General features: G+C 56.3%; 1 protein-coding gene across 1 annotated transcript; it reads right to left on the bottom strand.

Annotated features, from left to right (window-relative positions):
• Positions 1-1,874: 1,874 nt before the first annotated feature.
• Positions 1,875-15,433, bottom strand: DEF6 (DEF6 guanine nucleotide exchange factor). Its single transcript, XM_008499559.2, has 11 exons — positions 15,244-15,433; positions 9,962-10,102; positions 7,893-8,078; positions 5,704-5,931; positions 5,468-5,614; positions 5,157-5,265; positions 4,773-5,071; positions 4,144-4,310; positions 3,816-4,014; positions 3,317-3,407; positions 1,875-3,097 (listed from the first exon to the last, which is right to left on the bottom strand). Exons 1-11 carry the CDS (start codon positions 15,337-15,339, stop codon positions 2,862-2,864), a joined length of 1,899 nt encoding a protein of 632 aa, XP_008497781.1. The 5' UTR covers positions 15,340-15,433; the 3' UTR covers positions 1,875-2,861.
• Positions 15,434-16,296: the final 863 nt, after the last annotated feature.

Genomic DNA, 16,296 nt, shown 5'->3' with positions numbered 1-16,296 from the left:
CACACCATAGCTTACAGGGACCCCCCCATAGCTTACAGGGAACCCTACAGCTTGCAGGGACCACGCTTTGCTTCCTGTTCTGGTGGTCTCTTAACAGAGGGCGTGGTCAAAACCAGGGGCGTGGTCAAGATAAGGGGCGTGGCCACACGCAGGGGTGTGGTCAAGATAAGGGGCGTGGCCACACGCGGGGGGGTATGGTCAAGGTCGGGGGCGTGGCCATACATAGGGGTGTGGTCGTGGTCGGGGCGTGGCCATACACAGGGGTGTGGTTAAACCAGGGGCGTGGTCACATACGGGGTGTGGTCAGATTCAGGGGCGTGGCTACACGCAGGGGAGTGGTCAGGGCCGGGGGCGTGGCTAAAAGTCAGGGGCGCGGCCACACATAGGGGTGTGGACCTGGTCGGGGCGTGGCCATACACAGGGGTGTGGTTAAACTCAGTGGCGTGGCCCCAGCCGGGCGAGGCGGAGCCAGGCAGGGGTGTCTGTCCCAGATCGGGGGGGTCAGAGCCCCCCAACCCAAGGTGCAGACCTTGGGGTGAGCACAGGACAAGTCCCGGGAGCCCAGGACGAAGGGACAAGAGGGGCAGAGACCCCACAAGGACTGGGGACGAGATGAGAGGGGCTGTGGGGACACGGGGCAGCTGGGAGGGGGCAGCACATAGAATCATAGAACTGCTGGATTGGAAGGGAGCTCAGAGATCACCAACTCCAACCCTTGATCCACTCCCCCCGTGGTTCCCAGCCCATGGCACTCAGTGCCACATCCAGGCTCTTTGGAAAGATCTCCAGACACGGAGAATCCACTACTTCCCTGGGCAGCCCATTCCAATGCCTGATCACCCTCTCCAGAAAGAAATTCTTTCCCATCTCCAACCTAAACCTCCCCTGGCACAACTTGAGACCCTGCCCTCTTGTCTTGCTGAGAGTTGCCTGGGAAAAGAGCCCAACCCCCCCCTGGCTCCAACCTCCTTTCAGGGAGTTGCAGAGAGTGATGAGGTCTCCCCTGAGCCTCCTCTTCTCCAGCCTCAACACCCCCAGCTCCCTCAGCCCTTCCTCACAGCAATTCTGCTGGATCCCTTCACAGCCTCCTTGCTCTTCTCTGGACCTGCTCCAGCACCTCAAGCTCCTTCCTGAGGGGCTGAGGGGCCCAGAACTGGACACAGGACTCAAGCTGTGGCCTCCCCAGAGCTGAGCACAGGGGCAGAATCCCTTCCCTGGACCTGCTGGCCACGCTGTTCCTGAGCCAGCCCAGGATGCCATTGGCCTTCTTGGCCACCTGGGCACACTGCTGCCTCCTGGTCACCTTCCTGGCAATCCAGACTCCCAGGTCCCTTTCTGCCTGGCTGCTCTCTCACATGAGGCTGGGGAGGGGGAATTAAATAACTGTGATGCTGTTGAAACAGAAAAATATGATTTTCTCACCTTACACAGCTCCAGGCTCTGGTTAACTCCTCTGTCCTATCTGTCCCTTTCATACCCACACAGATATTATTTTGTTTTTTCCTTCTCTTCTACATTTCTTCCTTCTCCAAGAGCAGCTTTTCCTCCATTGCATTTTCATCTCTTTTTTTTTTTAATTAGGACACACAAAACTGTTTGGTTTTTTATTATTTTTTTCCAAGGTATTTCTACTTAGGTTTCTCCTTCAAAACCCATCGCGTGGCACAGAACCAGGAGGAGGGAGCCTGGCCCTGGGCAAAGGGCAGTGACATCACCAGGTGTGGAGCTATGATGTCATAGGAAGGGGTACATGATGAAATCTATAGGGCACAGCTGATCTATGGGGCAGGGAGGCAGTTTTGGGTCACACTCACCAGAACCTGATCCAGGCCAGGCCCCCTCAAAGGCTGAAAGGGTTGGGGGGTGGTGAGGTGATGGGTTGGGGGTTTTTTATGTCCGAGCAGACTTGGGATTTTGCTTTTCATTTTTCAAGGAGCAAATGAGCTGGAGGAGACAGAGCAGGGCAGAGCTGTGACAGCCACCAGGTGGCATTTGGTGGCATCCAGCCACCAGGAATCTTTGCTGTTGGCTCCTGCAGGCCTTGGAGCAGGACTCCTGAAATGGAGAGCCCTGCAATCCAAGGGCAAAGACCTTAAAAGAAACCCCCAAATCCTGGGGCCTGCCTGTCCGAGCACTTCATTAAACACAAAAAGCTGTTGGCTCTCCCCCCATGCCACCCAGAGAAGAGTTCATCACCTATGGCCACTTCACCACTACCTGTGTCCCTCTCAACCCTTCACAAACCAACCCAAAATCCCACTGCTGGAGCCTCTTCTCCAGGGGTAAATTCAGATTTCTTTCAGTGGGCTCTTTTCCACAGCCCCATGCTGCCCTGGAGGGGGGGTTGGTGCCTCCAGGACCCCGGGTGTGGGTGAGGAGGAGGTCTGTGAGCCCCCAAAACCTTTGGTGCTCCTTGGTTTCTGCTAACATCTCCTCCAGTGCCCAACAACCCCATCCAGGGGATGCAGGTGTTAGTTAAGGACACCCTGGCATCCCTGGGGGGTGATGAGGAGGCACCACTCAGTCTGCCAAGGCTTCCCCAGCAGCCACCACTGTGTCCAGACACCCAGGGTGATGCAGAAGGTTTGTTGGTAGAAACCAACAGAGAGAACTGGGCCACCTCGTCCAGCCCCACCGGTGCCTTTTTGGTGTTTTCTTTGAGCAGGGTGGAAACCAAACTGGGGAGCTGAGCACAGGTCCCTCAGCTGGGCAGCCCAGAGGAGGTCCCCAAGGTTGGGCTGGCAGATTGTCCTCTGGCTGTGGCAATTCCTTGAAGAAAATAGGAGCATCTCTGCCTTGGGTGCAGTCACCTACAGGCTCCGTGCTGGTCCCTCCATCCAGAGGTGGCTGTGCCAGCTGGGTCACTTCAGAGGGACACGTTCTGCCACCCCACTTTGCTCCGTGGCCATGGTGTCCACCCCTGGAGATGGCAGCACGGGGCTGTTCCCACCGTTGCTCACATTTTCCTTGCTCTTCTCCCTCTGGTGGATGCTGCTCTGATCCTCCACTTTCTGCTTGAGTTTGAAGGAGGAATCTTTCCAGGAGAGAAGGGGTTGGTAGCCAGGGAAGATTCCTCCACTCACGTTCGTACGCTTCTCTGGGGAGGCACAGAAAAAGAGGAGTTTCCCTGGGGCCCAGACAGACCTTTCAGCCCAAAAGAAGGGGTCCCCCTCTGCCAGAGTTGTTGGGGTATCTTCTCTGAAACACCAAGGTCTTTCCAACCCCCTGGGTGCTCCCAAAGAGGGGCAGATGGGTGGGAGGTGGCTCCTGCCCCAGCATGGAGTGCTCAGGAAGGGTGTGATGGATGCTCTCCTACCTCCTGGCCCTATGGGGTGCATCAGCCTGTTCATCTGGACATTCCAGTGCTTGACATTGGTGCTGGCCTGTCGGAGCTTCCTCTGGGCAGCCTGGGATGGGAAGGAGGAGAGGGGTGAGCTGGGCAGGATTTCCCCTTCCCTGAATAAGCCTGGACTGGAGGCTTCCTCTGGGATGAACACCCAGCTCCCCTTCCCTCAATGTCCACTATTCCTCCTCCAGTCTTCCCCCATCCACACCTTCCCCTTGCTGATGTTGCTCTGAACACCAGTGCTGTCCCCTCCAGGGCAGGACATCCTTGTTCCATCTCAGCCACCCCTTGCCCACCCATGGCACAGAAAACCCCAGAGGCAACACCTCAGAGCTGCTGGGTCCCCCCCAGTGTGGAGGTTACTGGGAGGGCAGTAACCCTGGGGAAGTCCCCCAGGTTACTGGGAAGTCCCCTGGGGCTCGTGGCGTGAAGGGATGTGTCACCTGTGTGTCACCTCTGTGATGCTCACCATGACATCTTGGTCCACCCGCTGCCTGTTCACTCTCACTTCTTCCAGCTGCTTCTGTGCCTCCTCCAGACACTTGTTCTTGTTCTCCATCTCCAGCTTCAGGACTTGCTTCTCCCGCTGGGTTTTGATGATATATTCTTCTTGCTCCTCCTTCAGCTTCATCAGCTGCTTCAGCTTCTCCTCTTCCTCAGCCAGTAACCTGTCAAGGAAGCGTTGAGGACATCTCTCTGCCCCTTCCTCCACCTGCTCCCTCATCCCCTCCACCATACCCAGTACCCTGGGGAGTGGGGCTGCTCAGGGAGGAGCAGGGATGTTGTCCTGGTCCTACCTGGCCTGTGCATATCTCACAGCCTCCTCGTCCTGCCGTGCCTTCACCTCCTGCTGCAGGGCCTCCTGCAGATGCTCCTGCATCTCCTCCAGCTCCAGGATGCGCTTGCGCTGACGCTCTGCCTCTGCCTCCTTCAGGACCATCTCTGCCTGCATGGAAGCACGAGCCTGCAACAGGGAGAGGAACCATCAGCACAAGCCCCCACCACCATCCCCGGGACCCCCGTGTCCCCACATTCATGAGTGGATGGGGCCAGGCATCTCCTTACACCAGGGACAGCCCCTGGAGAGAGCTTCACAGCAAGGCTGTATCCCAGCTCAGGACCCAGAGTGTCCTTTGGAGCTGCAAGGTCAGAAATGGGCTCCCTGCTCGCCCTGGCACAAAGCATCAACCCTGCAGCTCCATCCCCCCTGGGGCAGGTGGTCCTCAGGTATCTCCCCTCCTGGTGGTACTGACCCCTCTGTCCCTCAGAGCCCAGGGAGGGGATGGGTGGCAGCAGCAAGAGCGGGGACTAAAAGCTCCTCCAACCCCCCTGGGCTTTCATGAGTGAGGGAAGGAGAAGGAGGAGCCCATTCCATGAGCACCAGAGCCGTGGGATGGTGCAGGACACTCCGAGTGGATTCCCCCACCTGCTCAGCCTCCCGCAGCTGCACCTCCAGGGTCCTCTGCATCTCCTCGTGCTGCTGCCTCCGCCGCTGCTCCTCCTCCTGCAGGAGGATCTCTGCCTGCCTCTGGGCCTCCTTGAGCAGCTCCAGCTCCTGCAGCGTCCTCTCCTTTTCCTCCTGGAGCTGCCTGAGCCTCTGAGTTTCTTCTTCCTTGGCCGCCTTCCTCTGCTCCCGCTGCTCCCGCTGCTCCCGGCGCTTCTGCTTCAGGTCCTTGTGCAGGGACCTCTTGCCCTCAGCCTGCAGCCGGATGGCCGTCTGGATGGCTGGGGAGGGAAGGGGATGGTCAGCAGGGACACGGTGGAAGGGGAAAGGGGAGCTGGGGAGGGGGTTACAGGGTGGGAAACAGACCTAACATCCACTCCTGGCGCTGGCGGGTGTCGGAGGCGCTCATCTCGTAGGTGCGGGACGAGGTCTTCACGCAGAACATGCACCTCTTCCCATCCCGGTCAGGCAGCACCTGCAGGGAGAGGACACAGGATGGTGTTACCTGCTCATCCCACACCTTATCTCTAATTTTTTCAGTTGTAGGACTGGCCCTCCCAGCACTCAGGGATGCAGGAGGGTGGATTCTTGGGTTGCGGAGAAGTTCAGCAGAGGAAAGTTCATCAGAGGAACTTCTGGGTCTCCTGTCCCTGAGCTGAGCAGGGCCTGGGCTGTACCTCCACGCAGCAGTGCTTGTCCAACACGATGCTCCCTTTCTTCTCCTTCCGTTCCTCACTCAGGTAGTAGGACAGGACACTGGGCTTCAGGGTGAACCACCGCTCCGACCAGTTCCTCCTCAGCTGCCCCTTCTTCCAGAGGTAACCCTGTGCCCCAGAGACACGGGGGATCAAACCCAGGGTGGGGGGGTGGTCCAGGGATAAGGTTTGTGCCCCAGGCCATGTGGGCTCCTTACCTGTTTGAGCACATCCTCGATGACCTCCTGGTACACCTCCTCCACAGCCATGCTGACAGCCTCCTGCTCGATGCCTCGCAGGAACCTCCCCGAGTTCACCATGTCCAGGAACTGCCAGACTGTCACCCCTCCCTGTCCCTGGAGCTCCTGGGAGAGGTAATCATCCAGCTCGCAGGAGTTCAGCTCCACGTTCATGGCCGTGCAGATCTTCTTCAGCAAGTATTCCACCTGTGGGGACAGCGAGCTGGAGAGGTGAGAGACATCCCCACCTCTGATACCTTTTGGAGAGCTCCAGACCCCATCTGCTTCCAGCCTGGAGATGCAGGATCCTCATCCCAGAGGATCTTGGGCTGGTTGATGGCCATGGTCAAACAGCTTCATGTCACCAGCTTGACCTTGGCTTAGAGCTTGGCTAAGGGAAGGTTTTTTTTAACCACAAAGCTGAGATGTTTTGGAAGCGATCCCTACAGAGGGGAAGGAGCCTCAACCTGTCAATAAATTGCTTTGAAAAAAGAGCTCAGGTGGCTGACATGATGTTGTGAAGACAACTCAGCCAAGTTCTGCTGCCAGCTCTCCCCTACCCAGGATCCAGAGCCCAAGGAGAGAAAGCCACACAGAAAGGTGAAACACAGCAGAGTCCTTGTACCCAGCTGGGTTGTTTTTGCTTTTGGTTTGGTTCTTTTTTACATCATTTAGCCAGAAGGGCAAGAATTTAAAAGCAGTTTTGGTTGGGGTTTTTTTTTTTTTTTTCTTTTAAGCTCAGCCCTGTGAGCAGAAAGATGATTCAGTTCACCATGGGCTGGGGAACAGGAAACACCTCTCCTGGGGAGCAGGAAGTGCGGTTGCCCTCCTACATCTGCTCAGCACACTCTGTCTTCTCTTTTTTTTTTTTTTTTTTTTTTAATTTTTTTCCCTTTTTTTCTTTCCTTTCAGCTTTTCTGCTGATCTCAGGAGGTTGATGGTTCAGAAGCAGATGGCAGCTGCTTGCCCAGCTCCTCCTGGTCAGGCCGCTCTTGACTTCTGAGCTTGTCCTTCCCTCTCCAACCTTCTCAGAAGGGTTTGATGGGACCCCAGGAAAAGGGAAAACCTTCCCCCCCTCCCTTTCTCCAAATACCAGGTGGAATTTGGAGATTTGGAGATTACTGCTGGCAGCTTTGCAGGGCAGCTGGGGCAACCTCACCCTTAACTCTCTGGATGCTGGGGAGAGGATGGGCACAGGGCAGGAGAAGTGACAACCAGGTCTGCTCTGCCACTGCTTTCCTGGTGACACGAGGGACACAGTCCCATCCAGCCTGACTGTGGTTTCATGAGGAACAACCACCCATCACATCAGACTTTTAGGGGTTTTTTTGTCATCTTCTCTTTCTCCTCTGTGAAAATCAGAAGGAATCCTTCAATACCAGGAGCAACTCAGCCCGGGGGTGAAATGGAAAGGGCTTGAGGCAAGGGAGCAGCCCCAGGAGGAGGTGGATGATCTTTGGGACTCTGAGAACTGGCACAGGGAGGGGAAGGGTGGAGAAGGGTGGGGAAGGGTGGGGAAGGGTGGGGAAGGGTGGGGAAGGGTGGGGAAGGGTGGGGAAGGGTGGGGAAGGGAAGGGTGGGGAAGGGAAGGGAAGGGCAGGGCAGGGCAGGGCAGGGCAGGAAAGGAAAGGAAAGGAAAGGAAAGGAAAGGAAAGGAAAGGAAAGGAAAGGAAAGGAAAGGAAAGGAAAGGAAAGGAAAGGAAAGGAAAGGAAAGGAAGGAAAGGAAGGAAAGGAAAGGAAAGGAAGGAAAGGAAAGGAAAGGAAAGGAAAGGAAAGGAAAGGAAAGGAAAGGAAAGGAAAGGAAAGGAGGGGAAGGCAAAAGAGGTCACTGGCACAGGCTTGGCCCATGGAAGAGCACTATGGACCAGCCCACACCTTGTCCTCCAAGACATCTACACTTGAGTGGTTTCAGCATTTTTGGAGGGGGTCCCCCAGCTGCTTCCAGGGCACCCCCTCTCCCCTGGGTGGTCATGGCCACGGTGGGGGGGTGCTCAGGGCAGACATCCCCATCCTCCCCCCCTCCCCAGGCCTCCTCTCTCTCCCATCTCAGGATGTGGTGGGACACGCCAGGAAGAGATAGCAAGCAGTGTCACCCCAGAGAGGGCTCTGCCAGCACTCGGAGCCCTGGGAGGATGAGGGTTTGGGGCAGGGGAGAGGAGGGTCCTACCTCATCTGGCACCATGACAAGAGGGTATTTGTCTTCAGACAGAAAGTTGAAGAGACACCAGAGCTTGAAGGCATCTTGGTGGGACACAACGCTGTTCCCGTTCCGGTCAGGCTTGTAATTCTTCTTTGCTGTCAAGGTCCAGCAGAGCTCATCAAAGTTTTCCTTAACAAAAGCACCTTCCTCCACCTGTGGGCAAGAGTCAGGGGGTGAACAGGGTGCTACAGGCCCATGGGGGAGGTTTGGGGAGGAAGAACTGGATGGAGAGTGGGCAGAAACCTTCAACACCTGAAATCTGTCCATGCCAGTGGGAAGCAGGGGGTGACCCACAGGGGGAACCATCACCTGTGATGCCAGCACACAGGTTGTGTCCCCAACACAGGTCCCCTGATGCAGGCAAGTGACACATGCCAGAGGGGAGAGAAGATGCTACAGGACCTTTGCAGCACCTGGGAACAGCCCTGGGGGCTCTGCCACCTCCTGCCAAGCTTTGGAGCACACCCAGCAGTGCTCTGCCAGGCCCAGCTCCCCATCACCTCCATGGGCTTGGCTTCTTCTCATCCAGAGGAACCAGGACCCAGGGCAGGGAAGCCCCAGCCTGTGGTCAGGTTCCTCCATCAACTTCTGCCCCCACTGCCTCTCCCTGAGCTTCTGCAACCTCCTGCCTGGCACCAGGAGATGCTCCTCTTGGTGTGGCACCAGTCGGCTGTGACAGGGACCAAAGGAGCCTGGCAGCACCTGGCTGCTCCATCCAAGCTCCACCGGTCCCATGGCACCAGCACAAAGGAAAACCACAATGTGCAGGGGCAGAACTGGGGAAAAACTTCTGGGTGGCAGAAAGCTGGAAGTCCCTCTCACTGGGAACACCCCGGTTCCCCCTCTTGGGCTGCTGCTGGGATTTTTATGGGGAAACCAGGAGGAGGGGGTTCACAGGTCACCTCCCAGGGAAGCACAGGGGAAAATCTGGAAGGATTTGGCTGCTCTGTGATGGGGAGATTGGGCTGGGCAGCACCACAGAGAGCTGGGGAGGGCTCTGCACTCTCTAGGCCCTGAGAGCAGCAGCCCTGGACCAGGCTGGAGAGGTCTTGACAGGGCACAGACCAGCATGGGGACATCCATGGGGACCTGCATGGCAGGGACAGACAGAGCTGAGCTGGGAAGGGAAGGGAAGGGAAGGGAAGGGAAGGGAAGGGAAGGGAAGGGAAGGGAGGAGAAGGGAAAAGAAGAGAAGGGAGGAGAGGGAAGGAGAAGGGAGGAGAGGGGAGGAGAAGGGAGGAGAGGGGAGGAGAAGGGAGGGGAGGAGAGGGAGGAGAGGGGAGGAGAGGGGAGGAGAGGGAGGAGAGGGGAGGAGAGGGGAGGAGAGGGGAGGAGAGGGGAGGAGAGGGGAGGAGAAGGGAAGAGAAAAGAGGAAGAGAAGAGAAGAGAAGAGAAGAGAAGAGAAGAGAAGAGAAGAGAAGAGAAGAGAAGAGAAGAGAAGAGAAGATAGAAGAGAAGGGGAGGAGAGGGGAGGAGAGGGGAAGGGTTACTGCACCCAGCTCTGGGCCCCCCTTCTTTCAAGCACCCAGTGGAGGAAAGCTGTCAGTCTGTGTTTCCTCTTCTCACATGCACCCAGCCACAAAGTCTGGCTGTGCCAAACCAAGGTGCCTTTGAGCCCTGGAGACCCTGCCCACCCCGACCTCAGCTCCTGCCCCAGCACCCATTCATTCTCCTCCCTCTCCTCCTCTTTACCACATGAGGTCACACCTCCAATTCAAACAGGAGTGGAGGAGAAAAAGGGGCTGGAACAAGCTGCTGGGGGGATGCTTTCTCTGAGCCCTTTAGGAAATGCTGGTGGAGAGAGAGGTGTCTCCATCCAGAGCCTTGATGGAAGGAGCCTCACCAAGGAGCTGTTGGCTCTGAACTGTTCCTCCCTCATTCTGGCATCCAACTGAGTGCTCCCCAACTCCCTTTATCCTCTTTCCACCCCCGGCATCTCCAAGAGTGGAGCTGTGGGGCTCCCACAGGATTTAGAAGCAAGCCCAGGGACCTTGGTGTCCCCAGCTGAGGTGGGTGGGTATGGGCAAGGGACTCACCTTATCCAGGATGTACTTGTTGAGGTAGGGCATGTAGCCCTGGCTGGACACTGGACCATCATCATCGTCACGGAAATGTTCTTCCAGTGCCACGGGGTCGTGGGGGATGCACAGCACCGTGTACAGGTTGTGGGACAGCACCTGGCCCAGCAGGAGGGATGAAGAGAAGATGGAGAAACTTCCAACCCTGTCCCAATCCCACCTGGGCACCACACCCAGCATCCCCTCCCTGCAGCCACAGGTTTGGTTTGGGCAGCTGGAGAGGGGAATGTCCCCAGAGCCCAACCTGAAAGACTAATTAAAAACCAGGCCAAAACTGAGGCTGTTGGGTTTTTTCCTCCCCACATTCATTTCTTTTGTTTCCTGGCACATGGATTTTGTGGTTTTTTTTTTCTTAAAGGAGCTGTTTCAAACATCTCAGAGCCAACAGGAGATGCTTTTACCTAGAGCAGATGAGAAGCCACCCCAAGCTCTGCCCTTTGGCAGCTGTCCTGAGGGATTTCTTACAAAAATAACCAACCACAGCACCCAGCCTGACAGCAGCTGCTCTGCCAGCAGGGCACAGAAAGACCCCAAGAAGAGAAGGAGTCAAGATTTATAAAAACTAAGAAAAAGGTTTAGTCTGGAAGCAGATAAGGATGAGCTGGAGCCACCACCACCTCCAGAACCAGGCTGCAAATGTCATCAATCAGCCCAGTTTTGTTTAAATCCCCCTGAAACAAGGCAGAGTTTGCAGCTTCCACGTTTCCCATGTGGAACAAGGCTGCCCAGGACCATCCCCAGCATCTCCAGCTCATGGTGCTGGGCAGGCTGCTGTCTCCTTGTCCCAGGAAGCAGGAGAAGGTTGAAGTCAAGTCCCAGACCGATGCATCCTCACTGCATCAGGGTCTGCTGAGGCAGTTTGTAGGATCTGCAGCTTGTTCCAGAGAGGGGGTGGAGGAGATGGTGAGCAGCACCCCAGCTCCTCCCTGCAGACCTGGAAATTTCCTCCCAGCAGGGAGCGGAGCTGCCGGAGGCCACGGCGGCTGCTGCAGCTGGAGAAGGTTCTTGCTCAACCAGATTTTCTCTTTTTTCCCCCTCCGGACCGATGTTATCACCTCGGCTCCACCCTGTGCTCCAGCAGGCGATAGCCCTGAGCCCCGGTGCTTCTACGGCCGCACCTTTCGGGGTTCGGTGCAGCCCCACGGAGGGATGGAACCCCCCCGGGTATCCTCCGGGATGGGGGGCAGATCCGTCAGGATGGGCTGAAAGCTTGGGAATCGCCTCTCATTCCCAACACGAGACCTCATCCCCAGAGCTCCCATCTCCTCCTCCAGCACCCAACCAAAAAGCCCTCGAGGGGTTGATGTGTGAACCCCAGCACCCTGCAACCCCTGAACCCAGGAATCACCTGAAAAAAGAACCCAGGGCAGGGGAGGGGAGGGGGAAAAGCCTGATGGTGGAGTGTGTGGGGCTGGGGCTTTCCCCACGGAGAGAGAAAGGCACGAAACCTCCCCTCGGGACTCTGACTTGAGGGATAGGAGAGGGAAATAGCCAGGAGGAGAGGGAAGGGAAGGGAAGGGAAGGGATGGGATGGGATGGGATGGGATGGGATGGGATGGGATGGGATGGGATGCTCTGAGCCCGTGGGAGCTGTTTTGGGGATGCAGCTTTCCCCCTGCCGTGCACAGGAGTTGCTGGGGGGTGTGCAGAGGTTTGCCTGACACCCTGAAGCATCCCAAATCCCTCTGAGCACCAGCCCAGCGTTTTTCCCTCCCTCCCTCCCACCCCTCCGACGCCAGCCAGAGCCGGGGGTGGAATATTTAATGCTGCAGGAGAATGGCAGCTCCTCTTCTCCTCCCCTGTGGGAGACTCCGGGGGCGATGCCAGGGCTGGGGGTGACCTTTCAGACTGGAGCCTGACTGCCTTGTGTTTAACACAGCCCCCTCTTCCCTTCCCCCCCAGCCTCAGAACAGGGGCACCGAGGCATCTGGAATCACGGAGGGAGAGTTGCTGCTGCCTCAGTTTCCCCACGGGCCCTGCTGAAAACATCAAAGCTTCCCTGGAGGGTGCAGGTTCCAGGGGACTCCCAGCACCAAGGGTTCCTCCAGCTGCCTGTTCCTGAGCAAGGACACCACTGTCCCTTTCCCCCACCAGCTGGAACCCCTTGGCTCAAGGACCGTCAGGAAGACTTTTCCCCTGGCTTGGAGGGATGAGCTGCTCTCAGCCCTGTTACTGGTCAAACTGGGACACACTGGCCTGGGTCTTTGGTGCATCCAACAGCCACGGGCAGGTTCAGTTCAAGCCTTCAGGAGCCTTCAACCTACCCTGGGGGGCACCCAAGGTGCTGGTTATACCCAGAGACCTGCACGGGTGATGGGCTCTTCTCCAAAAGCAAGCAGGAGCCACATCCCCTGCCATTTGCCCCCCAAGCCTGGGGGTTGGGGGACCCTCAGCCTCCAGAGATGGAGCTCTCAGAGCACTCAGCAAAACCCTGATCCTCTGGAGTGGGGACAGCACGGAGCAGAGCTGGAAAGCACCAGGATGGTTCTGACCCAGCTGGGCACAGCCACCCCAAGGGGCATCTCAGCTCTGTCCTGGATGCAGGACCCACATCCCAGCCAGAACCTGGGGAGATGGGGATTCACCCTGCCAGGGAGGACACAGATAAAAGCTCATCCAAGAGCAGGGCTGGGAACAGAACCACCCCAGAGCTCTGCCTGTGACCACAAGCTGCCTTTCCTTCCTGTGTAGATCAACACCTACCCCAACCCGGGTGTCCATGCAGAGCCCTCAACTGCTCAACCCAACAGCTTCACCAACACACAACAGAACAGTTCAGGTTGGAAATGACCTCTAGGACCATCCAGCCCAACCTTTAACCAAACTCTACCAACGTAGCTCCACCAGCCAACTGCTCAGCTGTGTCTCTGAGCACTGTGTCTACAGGATTTTTAAACACATTCAGGGATGGGGACTCCACCCCTGCTCTGGGCAGCCTGGGCCAGGGCCTGACAACCCTTTCCAAGGAAAAATTGTTCCCAAGCTCCAATCTAACCTCCCCTGGCACAACCTGAGGCCGTTGCCTCTTGTTCTATCATTTGGGAGCACAGTCTGACCCTCCCTGGCTCCAACCTCCTCCCAGGCAGTTGCAGAGAGCCAAAAGGTCTCCCCTCAGCCTCCTGTCCTGAACACCCCCAGGTCTCTCAGCTGCCTCTGGTCAGATTTGTGCTCCAGACCCTTCCCCAGACCTGTTCCAGCCCCTCAATGTCCTTCTGGTCATGAGAGGTCCAGAACTGAACACAGGACTTGAGGTGCAGCCTCATGAGTGCCGAGTTTGGGGGACAGGGTTGGGGTAAGGGGTGGAAATTAAAGAAATAATTTCAATAATAAATTTAAATTCATCCTCGAAACACCACTAAAACTCCTCATGCAGCTGGAAACACGTCAGAGGCACCCAACTTCTACTGGCATGTGGCTCATCCACCAGGAAGATCCCAGCCCAGCTCCTGGGGCTGATTTGGTGTCTGTAGGTACAAGCGTGGCTGAGCCCCAGTGTTTCTCCCTCCTTCCCTCCCCTCCTTCCTCTCCTTCTTCAAAATCCTTCTTGCAGCAACACCCTGGGGTGGGGGGAGCAGAGCACGACCCGGGAAGGGATTGGAAAGGGAATGGTTGGAACAGGGTCTGGCTCCAGCTTGCCAGAACCTTGAGTTCTCTGCTGAAACCATGAGCAGAAACCCCACTGCTGGCTCGTGTGGGATGGGGCAAACCTGAGCTGGTGTTTGGCACTGATGGGCAATGGAAATTTTCTCTCCCCGGCCCCAAGATGGGGTAAAAATTACCCAGGGTTGAGCTTCACCATGGAACGGGGCAGCTTCACCCAGTGCTGCCCTGCACGGGGGTGGAAAACCAGCGATGGGCTGGAAAGTGACCCAGGGCAAAGTCACCATGCAGACTCTGTCCCCAGTGTCCCTGCAGCCTCAGCACCAGGGGTTTCAGCTCCTTGTGTCCCCCTGCACAAGGAAATCACCATCAGGATTAGGGTCCCCGTGGCCTCACCATCACCAGAGGTAAAGATCTCACAAGGCAAAGGCTGCCCAGGGCTTGGCAGGGACCTGGGTGCAGGGGATGCTGCGAGGGGAGCAGAGCAGCACCCTGAGGATCAGTGAGGGGGATTAGGCTCTGGGATTTGGGATTTGCCTGAATTCTTTCAGCTATTTCTCCAGTTTTAAGCAGGCTCACAGGGCACACGTGCAAGTTTCTGGGGTGCAGCTGAGCAGGAGGAGCCCCAGCCCTGCTGCTTCCCCTCCAGACCCTACAAACAAAACCCTTTAATTTTTATTTTCCCCCCTTTCTCTCCCCACAAGTCCAGCACCTTCCCTGCAGTCCCTCCAGGGAAAGAGAGGAGGGCACAGAAGGAAAGAAGCTTTTTTGGGGGGGTTTTGGGTTTGTTTTTGCAGAGTTTCACAACTCGCAGCTTTGGCAGCTGCTGCCAAGTCCTGGCACAACCTCTCTCTCTCTCTCTCTCTCTCTCTCCCCGTGCTTTGCATGTTTCTAGCTCAGGTCTTTCCTCTGCATGGCAGCCCCCTGCTCCAACCGGCATTTCCAACCCTGGCGCCAGCAGAACCACAACGAGACACCAAAAAAAAAAAAAAAAAAACAAAACAAAAAAAAAAAAAAAAAAAAAACCCAAATCCCAGCAATTGCGAAGGAAAAAAAAATAATAAAAAAAATCAATAGTTATCCTAAAAGCCAAGGTGCAACCTGGAGCATCCCAGAGGCAGCGAAAAAATAATTTTTTAAGGGTTGAAGGAGCCCTCAGCTAAGCTGCTGAAAGGGTGGGGGAGAGGGGAGATCTAAGCCAAGGAGTTTGAGTTTAAAATGGTTTAACTCTACCTTCCGACCTGCGGGCTCAGCAGGAAGCAGAAATGAGGGTGCTCTGGCAAGCAAGAAAATAGAAACCCAGCTCGGGCTGTTCATTGGCCATAAAAAGCCTAAAGACCCCCCCCAAACAACTTAAAACTTCATTTTTCCTACTTTTCACCTAGAAAAAACATCTGAGCATTAACTCCTCTGCATGAACCCCCCTAATTTTTCAATTTTTTGTTTTTTAAGGGAGATGGAGAACTTCAAACGCAACGTGGAGGCCACAGCAAGGTTCTGTTTACCTGGAGATTTCCCAATTCCTCCGTGGAAACCCAGGAGGGATGCAGAGCATCCCCAGCCCCACTCTGCCCCTTGCAACCCCTCTCCCCCTTTTAAACCCCCTCCGGGACCATCGAATTCCCCCTGGGGGGACTCACTTTGAGCTGGGATTTGGAGACCTTTCCGCTTTTCTCCACATCCAGGGCGGTGAAGGCGTACCAGATGGATTTCAGCAGCTCCGCTCGCAGGTCCATGGCTACGGGCGGCGGTGCCAGGGGAGGTTCTGCCGGGACCGAGGATCCGGTTCCAGGAAACCGCCTGCCCCGATCCAGCCCTTGGGCGGTCGGGGACGGGCGAAGCAGCAGCGCCATCTGCTTGGGTGAACCCCAAAAAGAGCCCAAGTTCAAGGGCTCCGGCTCCAAGCTGAGGTCCCCATCGTCCCAAATCGCCGGGGATTTGGGACCCTGTGCTGGCTGAGCCTGAAGAGGAGAAAAAACTCAGCATGGAGAGAAAATCCCTCCCCAAAGAGCAGCTTCCGCCTCTGGGATTTAAATGAAGGTTTTTTAATTTTTTTTTCTCCTCCCTCCTTTCCAAAAGGTTCCAGCCCTGCTTGGTTTGGGCTCGGTTGCAGCTGAGGAAAAAGAGCAGAGATCCAGCTTGCTGCAGCCCCCTGGGTTGTGCCCGTTCCTCCCCTGCGGGAAGTTTTTCCTCTGCAAACTTCTCGGGTATCTCCAAAAACTCAAGAGCAGTTTGCTGGAAACTTGTGAAGGTTTAGAGCTGGACTGGGTGGTCTTAAAGGGTCTTTTGCACCCTAAATCATCTGAATTTCAGGTGAAGTTTTCTCAGGTGACTTTTAGAATCATAGAATTTAGAATGGTCTGGGTTGGAAGGGACCTCAGAGCTCATCAAGTCCAACCCTTGATCCACTCCCCCCGTGGTTCCCAGCCCATGGCACTCAGTGCCACATCCAGGCTCTTTGGAAAGATCTCCAGACACGGAGAATCCACTCCTTCCCTGGGCAGCCCATTCCAATGCCTGATCACCCTCTCCAGAAAGAAATTCTTTCTCATCTCCAACCTAAACCTCCCCTGGCACAACTTGAGACCCTGCCCTCTTGTCTTGCTGAGAGTTGCCTGGGAAAAGAGCCCAACCCCCCCTGGCTCCAACCTCCTTTCAGGGAGTTGCAGAGAGTGATGAGGTCTCCCCTGAGC

The sequence above is a fragment of the Calypte anna genome, chromosome 26 (assembly GCF_003957555.1).
Source record: "Calypte anna isolate BGI_N300 chromosome 26, bCalAnn1_v1.p, whole genome shotgun sequence".
Lineage (NCBI taxonomy): Eukaryota > Metazoa > Chordata > Aves > Apodiformes > Trochilidae > Calypte > Calypte anna.
This window is presented reverse-complemented; position numbering and strand designations above follow the sequence as displayed.